This window comes from Cynocephalus volans, chromosome X (genome assembly GCF_027409185.1).
Source record: "Cynocephalus volans isolate mCynVol1 chromosome X, mCynVol1.pri, whole genome shotgun sequence".
NCBI lineage: Eukaryota > Metazoa > Chordata > Mammalia > Dermoptera > Cynocephalidae > Cynocephalus > Cynocephalus volans.
The window spans coordinates 151345235-151355716 of record NC_084478.1 but is presented as its reverse complement, the minus strand read 5'-3'; the positions used below and the strand labels follow the sequence as shown (position 1 = coordinate 151355716).

The following is a 10482-nucleotide window of genomic DNA, read 5'->3' as shown; positions in this document are numbered from 1 at the left end:
AGTTATTTCTAAAATGTCATGCTTAGGAGCGTAAAGATGTAATTTTTAATCAGAGTGAGGAGAATAGTAAAAATATGTTGGGGTTCTGTGACTTGGAAATAAATTTTAGAGTTAAAATGGGTTCTCAGTTATGTTCTGTCAGAAGTATTGTTTTTAGAATATAAAGTTACAAAAAGTCATTTAAACTTTATTTCATATTTATTTGTTTCCCCCCACTTACTACAATGCCCATCTTAAAATAATACTAATACAATAGTGGCACCCCCACTTTAAGTAAAACAATTTTACAGAAATTAAAAGTGTCGTGTTAATATATAGCCCCTTTTGAGTCACATCATCAGCAAAAGTTCACAACAACACAAGTCACTTAAAGAAAGCTCAAAATTACCAAAAGCACACTCAAAAATCAAGTTTTTAAAAATACAATTTTAACTATCTGTAATGCCAAATGTATGCCTTAGTTTGTTCCAAAAAAAAATTTTCTGAAAGCACAAATCTAAATCTGACACATCTCTTGACAACAGTTTTTTTGAAATAATTATTAACAAGCTTACAGTGTTAGCAAGTAGGAACAGAGAATAGAAAATCAGATCCTTCTATCTGATTTCCACAGGCAGAGCTTAATTAGGTCATACTCTTACCGGACTTAGGCACCCAGTGGGTTTAATAAAATCAAGCAGGAAGATGAGCTGATAACCATGCATTCCCAGGTGCTCGGGATTTCATGTGGTACTTCTGCATGGTTTTAGAAAGAGGGCACTGCTTACCAGAAAGAAATGAATTTCTTTAAAGGAAGAATTTTAGACACTGGCAGATTCAGAGTTTTCAGCAGGGGTTCTCCTCTGGGGCCCTCAAATGACATCATAAACGTTCACTTATTCTGCCCGTGAATAAGTCAAGTTCTTCCCAATATTTGTGAAGTATAACTTTGCCTAGTTATCAATCAATGGCAGTTGTAAGTAGAACTGCATTAAGACAGTAAGTGTTGACCCAGTTAGGTGAGCACTCTGCCCCATGTCCTTACTCAGTACTTCGTACTTCCTGACCCCAGAACATTTTCATTTCAATTGCACAGATTTAGTTATAGTGGAATAGAGATTAATGGAAAAGGGCAGTCATTCTGTGAAGGTTTATTTTTTAAGAAAACTGCATAAGAGATGTTTTATCTCTTTTTGATCCCCTTTTCATGTACACAGTATAATCTACAACACATAATAAACACAAACACAATTTTATGCAAATCACATGAGTATATGAGAAATTTGAAGCATCATAGATGCGATGGAAAAAATTAGATTTTTAAGTTTCATCTTGCTTATTTCACCTTCTCTCCTATTCAACCTCCCTTACAATTCACTGGCATATACAAACTTGTCTTCCTTCACTTAGCAGGACTTCGTTTTATTTAGAAATCCTCATAACATTACTATTTGTACTTTGAAGAAAATCATGGTTTGTCTTTTACTTATAGGGATCCTTCACTTCTAAGATTTCAACACAATTCACAAACAACAAAAATCCAGACACCATACACCTATACATACAGCTTAGAGTCAGATACACACACTGGGAGGAAAAACACCTTTTTAAATTGAAAAGCTAGACTCTGTCCTCTTCCTTCTCGCTGCACCCAGTGAACAAGGTCACACTAATTTCAGACACCTGTGTGCTCCCAGTGCCCAGGACCCTCCCCATGACAGCCAGGTCGCTAAGAGGGGTATCAGCAGGAGGGGGCTCAGGCAGCTCTGCCTTGCAGCAGAATAGCTGAGCTTTAAAATGCTTCTGGAAGGTTTTGCTCAGCCAGTAGAGAGCAAAGGGGTTCACACAAGAATTGCTGAAAGCCAGAATCCGAGCAAAAATGGTGACAAGTAAATGAACGGCAGAGGGATCTGCATAGGTTTCGTAAGTGAATGAGTGGTAGAGATACAGGAGATGATTTGGCAACCAGCAGAGAGCAAACAGAGCCACCAGCACCAAGACCGTTCTGACAATTCTCTTCCGGGATTCAATCTACAAGGGGAAGAAAAATAGGAAAAAAAAAAAAATCATTTTAGCTGGCAGAGGTTTTAAAAAGTCATTCTCTAGATTTACATAGACATTTACAGTTAACCAGCTGGTCTCCCTTTGAACATGTGTTTGTGGGCTAACTGGCTGGGATGGGCAAGAAGTCAGCCTGTGGCTATAGAATACAGCCAGTTATTTGGCATGGTAACCATGATCTTGGTCTCATTAATTAATTCATGGACACCCCGCCCTCCACACACACCCCTGATTTTGAGACACTGTAAGATGTTTCCTGTTACTCAAGGGGTGTTATGAAAGTCTTGAAAATTTAATGTAATTAAAAACATTAAGAAACACTATACAAAACTGCTTTCACCTGATTAGGTTAGACTATTCTGGGGTTTATGAAAGTTGCCCAGTTGGTATCACAAACTGTTTTTAATCTATAGGAATTTTAACCATACAGTCAAGGGAGTAAAAACCAAATGTGCTGTCCTTCATATGTGAAGAGAATCCTATCTACGTCTATGAATAACAGAAGTTAACCAGCTTAAGTGAAAATATAGCCTGTGGCCACGGATAGAGCAAAGACAACTGGTTCACATGGGCGTTAAATATGCAACTTCAGCCTCCTGAGCACCACAGTTGAGGCAACTGAATGGACTAGCTCCAAAAAAAAAGCCACAGCTCTCTGTGTACTGATCAATAGGTAAATGGAATTGTTTCTCCCCCTCCTCCAGAAGTTAGAAATCCCTTTTTTTTTTTTTTTAAATCAAATGGAACTATGTTTTGGAAGCACCCCTTTTATTCTGCCCATATTTATAAGAGGAGAGCACACCTGACTCTTCTCTTGCAGTGGCCTTAAGCTTCTGTGAGCCACTGTGTTCTCTCTAGCCACCGGCACTTCATTCCTTGCACCACCCCTCCCCGTCCCTGCCAGAACTCAATTTGCTCATCTGTGTGTAAGTGATTTGTGTTGAATAATGTTATAGGTTCTTGACAGTTCTACATTCTGTGCATTTGTTACACTTTCTAAAACAAAAGGTGCTTTGCTTTACCTGCTGTCAAATTTCAGCTGTCCCCTCTCTAATAAATAGTGCCCTCAACATTTATTGAATGTTTACTCTGCACCAGGAACTATGCTAAGCATTTCATTTATATCATCTAGTCGTCATCTTCATTTTCTTAATTTTACAGATGAGGAAATGGAGGCTCAGAGAGGTTAAGTGACTTGCTTGAGATTGCTCAGCTAGTATGTGATACAGCTGGATTAAAGCCAGAGCCCATGCTTATAACAAAAAAACTACACTGCCATTGCATTTATACACAGGTAAATACATAAGTTGCTCACTGTGCAAAAGCAGGAGTTTCACTTCAAAATTCAAGCTATGCATGAGGATTGATTAATACATACCTGCTTGCGGGCATGGCTTTGTTCCTCAGTAGGTATGTTCAAGGTGCTTTTGTAAAGAGTCCTAGCAATCAAAGAGTAATAGACAGAGATAATAGAGAGTGGGATAATGTAGAACACTAAGAAGCTCAGCAGAGAATGTATTTCTTGCAGGAGCTTCTCAGAGACAGGATAAGAGGCACACGATTCAAATGTCATATTGTTGTCGGGATCTCGAAAAGAATATACATTTGAAAATATAGCCTCTGGAAGAGCAAATATCATAGACATGATCCAGATGCAGCCAGCTTTTGCACAAGTCTTCAGGATGGCATTGGAGGGCTGTCGCTCAAGTGGCTTCACAACCGCCTTATATCTAGAAACATAATCAGAAGCAAAGGTCAAAATAAATATCAGAATTACAGAATCTTAGGGTTAGAAGTGACCTGAGTGGTCATCTAGTTCTACCTCCTATCTATATGTATATGGATGTATATACATATGTGTAACCAAGTCAGTATTAACCAACTAGAATTGGTTATGGTTTCAAATGTACATAGCACATCCCAGGACTTTTTATTTATCCTAATCACCTTACCTGTTACTCACTCCTATGAGATATTCCAGGTTTGCAATTTTATAATTTTATGTATAGACCCTCTATTTAGGACAAATAAATATTTTTCAACATGATTTTATGTGATTGAGAGTAATTCACCACCTGTGTATTAGCTTAAGTGTTCTAAAAGTCTTTCTTTTTGCATAAGTGACTGATGTTAAACTAAATTAATTCTTTTTCCTTCATGAGTGAGCAATCGTCCACCTTCCTAGAAAAGAATTTCAGGGCTTTAGGCAGTTAAGAGGAGAGGGTTAATTTCTTCCCTGTTCATAAGTGCTAATCCGTTGCCCAAGCAGATCAGTGAGCACGTTCAGGGCAAGGCAAGGGTGCAATCGGAAGCCCTGTACCAGTGCTAAGATACCTCCTTATTCTGACAAAGCCACCTTAAAATTTACAGCTTTTAAGCCAGTCTGCCCTCAAATAAAATATAAGATCAGTCAAAGCAAAAACCTGAAAAAGACACAGGGAAAGCTTTCCTCCTTGCAAATTCTAAAATCTGAAGAAGCTATTCCTTCTGGTACTGCCAAGCATTGATTACTTACAGGCTTCTTGCAGGCTTTTATAAGCATCACTTTTAACATTTGGAGCCTCAATTTTTTTCAAGCTTTCACAGTTATCATTCTACAATAGGAACACAGAAAAACACGATGCTTAGACTGAAAATATCCTAACACAAAATCTGAAAACCCTGACTGCAAGAGGTTCTCACACGCTCTATCCTTAGAGCTCTAAAAATCAACCAGGATTAATTTATTTCTCTGGAAATGATGTCATTAAATGCCTATAGAGAAAACAATTAGAAATAAGTGATAACATTACACTGAGTTACCAGGGAGCTGAAAACCTTACCGTTTTTCTGCCATTAGCTAATTTGATAAATTTCAGATCAATTAGATGCATGTATCTTTTTACTATTCTTCCGGTATACAGTAATGCTTCTTGTGGTCAATTTCTCACCTATGCTGATGTTTTCATGTTGACTATATTGTACCACTAGGCTGCACTAATGTATAAAGCGTGAATTTTTTTCTTTTACACCTGCAACAATTTGCCTTACTTAATAAACTGGAGGAAAATAAAAACACCGTTCAGCGTTCTTTCAAGCAAACAATTACACTTCACAGAGAATTAATTATCCTTAAAGCATACAATTTCAACCTCTCCTCAGATGCTTACACAGGAATTTTAATATTCTTACACCAAGTTTTATTTAAAATGCCACCAGATTTTCCAATCTGACATTCAGGTTACAGACTGTGAGAAAAGCAGAATAGTAGCTAGTAAATGTTAAGTACAAGCTCTCCTTTCTTTTTGCCTAATTTTACATCCTGGCAAATATAACAGATGAAAGAAACCCACCTGTCAGCGCTGAGAATTGTTAACGTGAACACCGACACACCAACAGAAGTGAGCCGGATGAAAGAGAGCACCTTACAACCGATTCTTCCGAACAGCCATCCTTCTGCAAGGTAGTGGGTTGCATCCATTGGCACGCAAGTTAGCAGAAGTAAAAGATCTCCAAAAGCCAAGCTGGTGATAAAAATATTTGGAACTGTTTGCATGGATTTTGTCTTGAAAAAGACTTTGATGAGAATAACATTTCCAAGGATGCCCACTGAAATGATCACGGCATAAGTGATATAGATGGCACATAATGCTTCTATTCCTGGAGAGTTGTCTCCGGTCTGTCCTTTATTTGTAGTATCGTTAGAAACCACAGAGCTTGATGATTCTGTGTCGTTTGTGATTGAAATTAAAGTCTGATTAGATGACTGAAGCTGCCTTTGAGACATTTCTTCTGAAGACTGTGTCTTTAATATTTCTTCTGCTCAGTTCAAATGTAGTTGATTGTCACGTCTAATGCCTACGTCTACTAATGAGGTGGTGTTAGGAGAACAGAATACAACAGAATGGCAAGGAAATCCAAGACATCCGGATACTCCTTCCCTTCAGTTGTTCTGTGTCTCCCAGCATGCTTGGCTAAATACTTACTGAACTGGCACTGAAGAGTGGGAGGTGGAGTTGTTTTATTGGCGTTTCCTGACATCAGGAGAGGGAGGGGGTAGGGGAAATGCTCTGCAGTTGCTTGTTCTTCCCTGCTGGGGAATCTTCTGGATAATTACATATTATTAAATCATCTTATTGTTTATTAGAGTCACCCTGTTTTCATATCTACCCGAGAATGTCTTGTCAATTTTCTCCTAGAAAAAAAACTAATTTACTTTTCTGCCATCACCTGGTAGTCTAATGCATTCTCCTTTACATGATAAGTAAGTGTAGGTGTCCCCTAAAGCATAAATTTGAATCCAGTCCTTAAAACTTAATATCAGAGCGGTATCGAAGTAATAGATCATTCACACTTTGACAGGGCTGATGTCACCTCCAAGGAGTAATAATTCAGTTGACCTGGGCTTAACACCTAGCCTGACACATGGTCATTACCAACTCTGCGTATTACTGGGGCTGGGCTGTACAATATCAAAGCAAATTTCAAAAGATGGAAAATCCAGGCAAACCACTGGTTGCTTTGTCTCTAAATGTCCTAATGCAAATGGTTTTACCGTTTGACTGTCTGTTTTTAATGCTACATTTTTAAAAAGCACTGTTTAGTGTTCTCTCCCTCTAGAAATGGTTAAAATGAACCCACCTTATTCCAAAACAAAATAATACAGAACACCACCACTCAAGGTCCTGACACAAAAGGACTTGTAAAATGAAAATCATTATTTTCAGATGAGGAAATGCCATGTTACTCCAGAGATGATGGGCAGGTAAGATGATATGTATATGAACTGAAGAAAGTAGAAAATTAAGGCAATCACCTTAGTACCATCAAGAAAAGCCCTTTTATGGAAAATGTAAATATGTAGTTTATGTACATGTGTGTGTGTGCACATGGCAGCAGGTTGTTTGGGAGTGGGAAGCCAGCAGTTTGAAGGAAGCTAATAATGAAAGCTGCTAAGAAATATTCTATGAAATTATCAAATGCAGTGGATAATCTCTCAGCTAGGAGAAACTTTGTTTAGTAAGGTGTTTGTAAATATAACCATATTAGAAATTAGTCTGGGAAGTGAAGTGAAAATAGCAAAGTGTTTGGCTAGCCGATGAACAGTGGGAGCAAACAAAGGTTGATTCTCATACTGACAGAACAGGTGCAATTAATTCTACAGAGACAGTGAAATGGATAAGTTGAATCAATTACCTGGTTAATTTGAGCCCCCCAAACTACCCCTGTTCACCACCCTTTATGACATTATCTCCACAGCCTGAATTGCTGAGCCAAATAACTGCTTCCAATAGGACTGGGGAAGGGGAATGTTTGCATGAACCCAAATCCCTAAGCTTTTAAGTATATACACCTAAGTAATTTCATACACTGGGCTGGCTTTTTAAGATCGTCACTTATAAAAAGGATTCTACAAAGGTCACATCTTATTCTCACCAAACTAATGACAAAATCTTTCTGGGATTCCTGCATAGCATTTAGTAAAGAGCAAACAGTATCTTCCAATTCACACACAGCACTGTTTTTTAAGAAACAAACTCTCGTATGTGATTTCTGAAATCTGAAGTCCCAAGATCTCTGTCATGCTTTCAGCAGGCTGCAGCCACCAGTGTGGCTCTGGTCAGGATAGGTCAGAAGAGAGCAGTAGTTACTGAAGTGATGCAGTGGGGGGTCTTTGATTCCTAGAATTTCAGAATCCCAGAATATCACAGATGGAAGTGACTTCAGAGATGATAAAATCAAATGCTCTCATTTTGCAGAGGCAGAAATGAGGTCCGGAGGGGGAAAGTATGTCATCTAAGGTCTCACAAGTACTCGGGAGCAGAGCTGAGATGAAACACAAATTCTCTCTGGCTTCTGAAAGGTTAAAAATCAACGATAAGAGTTGAAAGACACTCTGTTCCTGACAGTGAGCCACGTTTGCTCACTTGGCATCATAGAGTTAGGTTTTCTGCATATTCCGTTAACCAAAGTAAAAGATTTCCAGGCTAACCAGCAATTCATGATAGGTAATTGAAATGCATCTGCTTGTATATCTACCTCTTTCACAACTGTATAATTCACCCACAAAACATAACCATGTCTGCTTAATCATTTGTAACTATAGTTGCAGGGCATTTAGCCTACACAAGGCTTATTCAAAAAGTTCATGGAAGGAGTAGTATTATCTTTTAATTCTATTTTTCCATGAACTTTTTGAGGTACTCTCATACAAAATGATAATATCTTTTTGTTGTTGTTGTTGTTTGTTTTTAGTGCATAAGTGATCGATATTATCATCCAAGATTTTCAAATCCAACTACTTGGTTATAGGTTAAGCAATTGTAATACCATCCTAATGTAGCTTTTTAACTCAAAAGGAGTACTGAGCATTGAACAAATTACCAATTTTCCAAAGTTGGGTTTTCTGGTTCAACCCAGTTCAGTTAGTGTTGCTGAAATCTTTTTTTAAATCTCCAAGGGGCTGGGGATCTCAGCGTGCTGAAGAACGCTTCTTTGCCTCTAAGGTGGTGGGGACAGGGGTTAGAAAACAGTTGCTAGGCAGAGGCTGCAAATGTGGCTGTAGAGTTCTTAGCCATCAGTTAAACAGGAGAGTGGTTTCCAAATTTTGGTTTTGAATCACCAGGAAGAATCACCAGGAAGCCTTATCGAAACAGATTGCTGGGTCTCGCCTTCAGAGTTTCTAACTTGGTAGGTCTAAGGTGGGACCTGAGCATGTGTATTTCTAGCAAGTTCCCAGACGATGTTGATGCTGCTGGTCAAGGATCACACTGCGAGAACCACTTACTTAGGATAAAATAATCCAATTTGTTCCAGAGAATTATGGTTTTTCCTGATATTGAGGTCAAAGAGATATTTCTGTGGGTCTTCATTAAAGAAAAGGGTACTCTGTGTAGTGATAGATACGTCAAAAATCTTCCTGGAGCTGGCTGTCCACCCTATATATCTCGATCCCTGGTAAGCCAGATTTACTGAACTCTTGGATACCTATGCCCAAATCACATGCTTGAGGTGATCTTTCCAATGTGTTGGGAAAATACAGGAAAATGGTCAGAGTCCCTCAGATGTTCAGAATCTTGCCGAGCATTTGATGTAAATATCCACGTGCACCCAGTTGTTCCTTGGTTATTATCTAATATAACTGCGTATGGGCACCCAGGTGTCCTGGGTTATGGACTTCAGTATAAAGGACTAATGGCTCTGATACACGCTGCCTGCCTTCTTCTCAGAACATTTCGGGAGGCTGCTAGGGCGGCTGCTCCTAGCTCTGAATAAGGCCTATTGATTCTTTTACCTACGGCTCCCAGGATCTTTTGCCGGGGGGTGGGGTGGTCACGGGGAGGCCATTATTGCTGCTGGAGTCTGTTGCTTGTAGTGCCCCTGCGACCCTCCGTGAGGCCACCACCGGGCATGTAAGCTACTGGACCTGTAAGCTGCTGCTGCTGAGGACTGAACTTGGGTCATCTGCCAACAGCTCCTGGGATTTTTCCCAACTACCTAGCTCATGGACCTCCGTGTGAGGGGTCTGGGAACCCAGTCTGTACAACGGGTTTGAAGGTTCTGTGGGCCCTAACTCCTATCCCTGACAATATAAATGCAAACTTAGTATAACTAAAATAATGAAATATTTTGGCTTTAGTAATGATTTGCCTTACTCGACAACTGGCATAGTTGTATAGCTTTGGAATATTCTTGTGCTAGGAAACAGGATGGATTTCTTAGTTATAAATTAACTGGGTTAGATCAGTTATAAGAGGATACAACTTGACCTGTGGGTGTATTTGGATCTATGTAATAGTGATTACTGTTGTCACAGAGTTCTCTGTTCTCCCTTTTTCTTGCCCCCAAACCTTACCGGTACAGTCTTGTATTCAGAGGGAAGATTACTAGCCAGGATGGCCTCTTCAGGGACCAGATAAAATAAATACAAACTATGCAATGGTAGGCTCTACAAAGGGTAGATATTCCAATGGAATCTTTTAAGTGGATTTTCTTGTTAAAGGCAAGACTTTAATGACTTGTCATGACTAAACTTAATGGCTCTGTAAAAGTGGACAACTATGTAGGCTGTTCCCAGATTTAGGTGCCTTTATAGATGCCCTCATCACTTTACTTGTCCACCCATACATGCCTAATGTTGTATGCTGTGATCAATGCGAAATTGTACAAATATAATAGATTGAGACAGTTTTACTTTAGATAAAATGTTTAGGCTTCCTGAATATTGAGGTACAAATTATCAAGTAGATAAATTTTGCCCTTAATGTGTTTCTATTTCTCTTTTCAGTAATCTTCACTTTCCTGGAATTCTCTCTCCCGTATCCCCAATCATGGGTCTCACTCCCATATAGCTTACTTTTAGCTTCCTACTTGTTAAATCCTGTTATGGTGCTTTAAATCAATGAAGATCACGAGTTTACCACATAGCCCCACAATTCCACTCCTAGGTATCTACCCCAAATA

The 10482-nt window shown here is 39.0% G+C and overlaps 1 protein-coding gene across 1 annotated transcript; it reads right to left on the bottom strand.

Moving 5' to 3' along the window:
- Positions 1-1599: 1599 nt before the first annotated feature.
- On the bottom strand, positions 1600-5806 carry BRS3 (bombesin receptor subtype 3). The gene is made up of 3 exons (XM_063084452.1): positions 5373-5806; positions 3419-3770; positions 1600-2010 (listed from the first exon to the last, which is right to left on the bottom strand). Exons 1-3 carry the CDS (start codon positions 5804-5806, stop codon positions 1600-1602), a joined length of 1197 nt encoding a protein of 398 aa, XP_062940522.1.
- Positions 5807-10482: the final 4676 nt, after the last annotated feature.

Coding starts and splice junctions, on each gene's coding strand:
- BRS3 (XM_063084452.1), bottom strand. CDS start 5,806: ATGTCTCAAAGGCAGCTTCAGTCATCTAATCAGACTTTAATTTCAATC. Junction 3,771..5,372: donor ACAATTCTCAGCGCTGACAG/GTGGGTTTCTTT, acceptor TTATGTTTCTAG/ATATAAGGCGGTTGTGAAGC. Junction 2,011..3,418: donor AAAGCCATGCCCGCAAGCAG/GTATGTATTAAT, acceptor TTCCCCTTGTAG/ATTGAATCCCGGAAGAGAAT.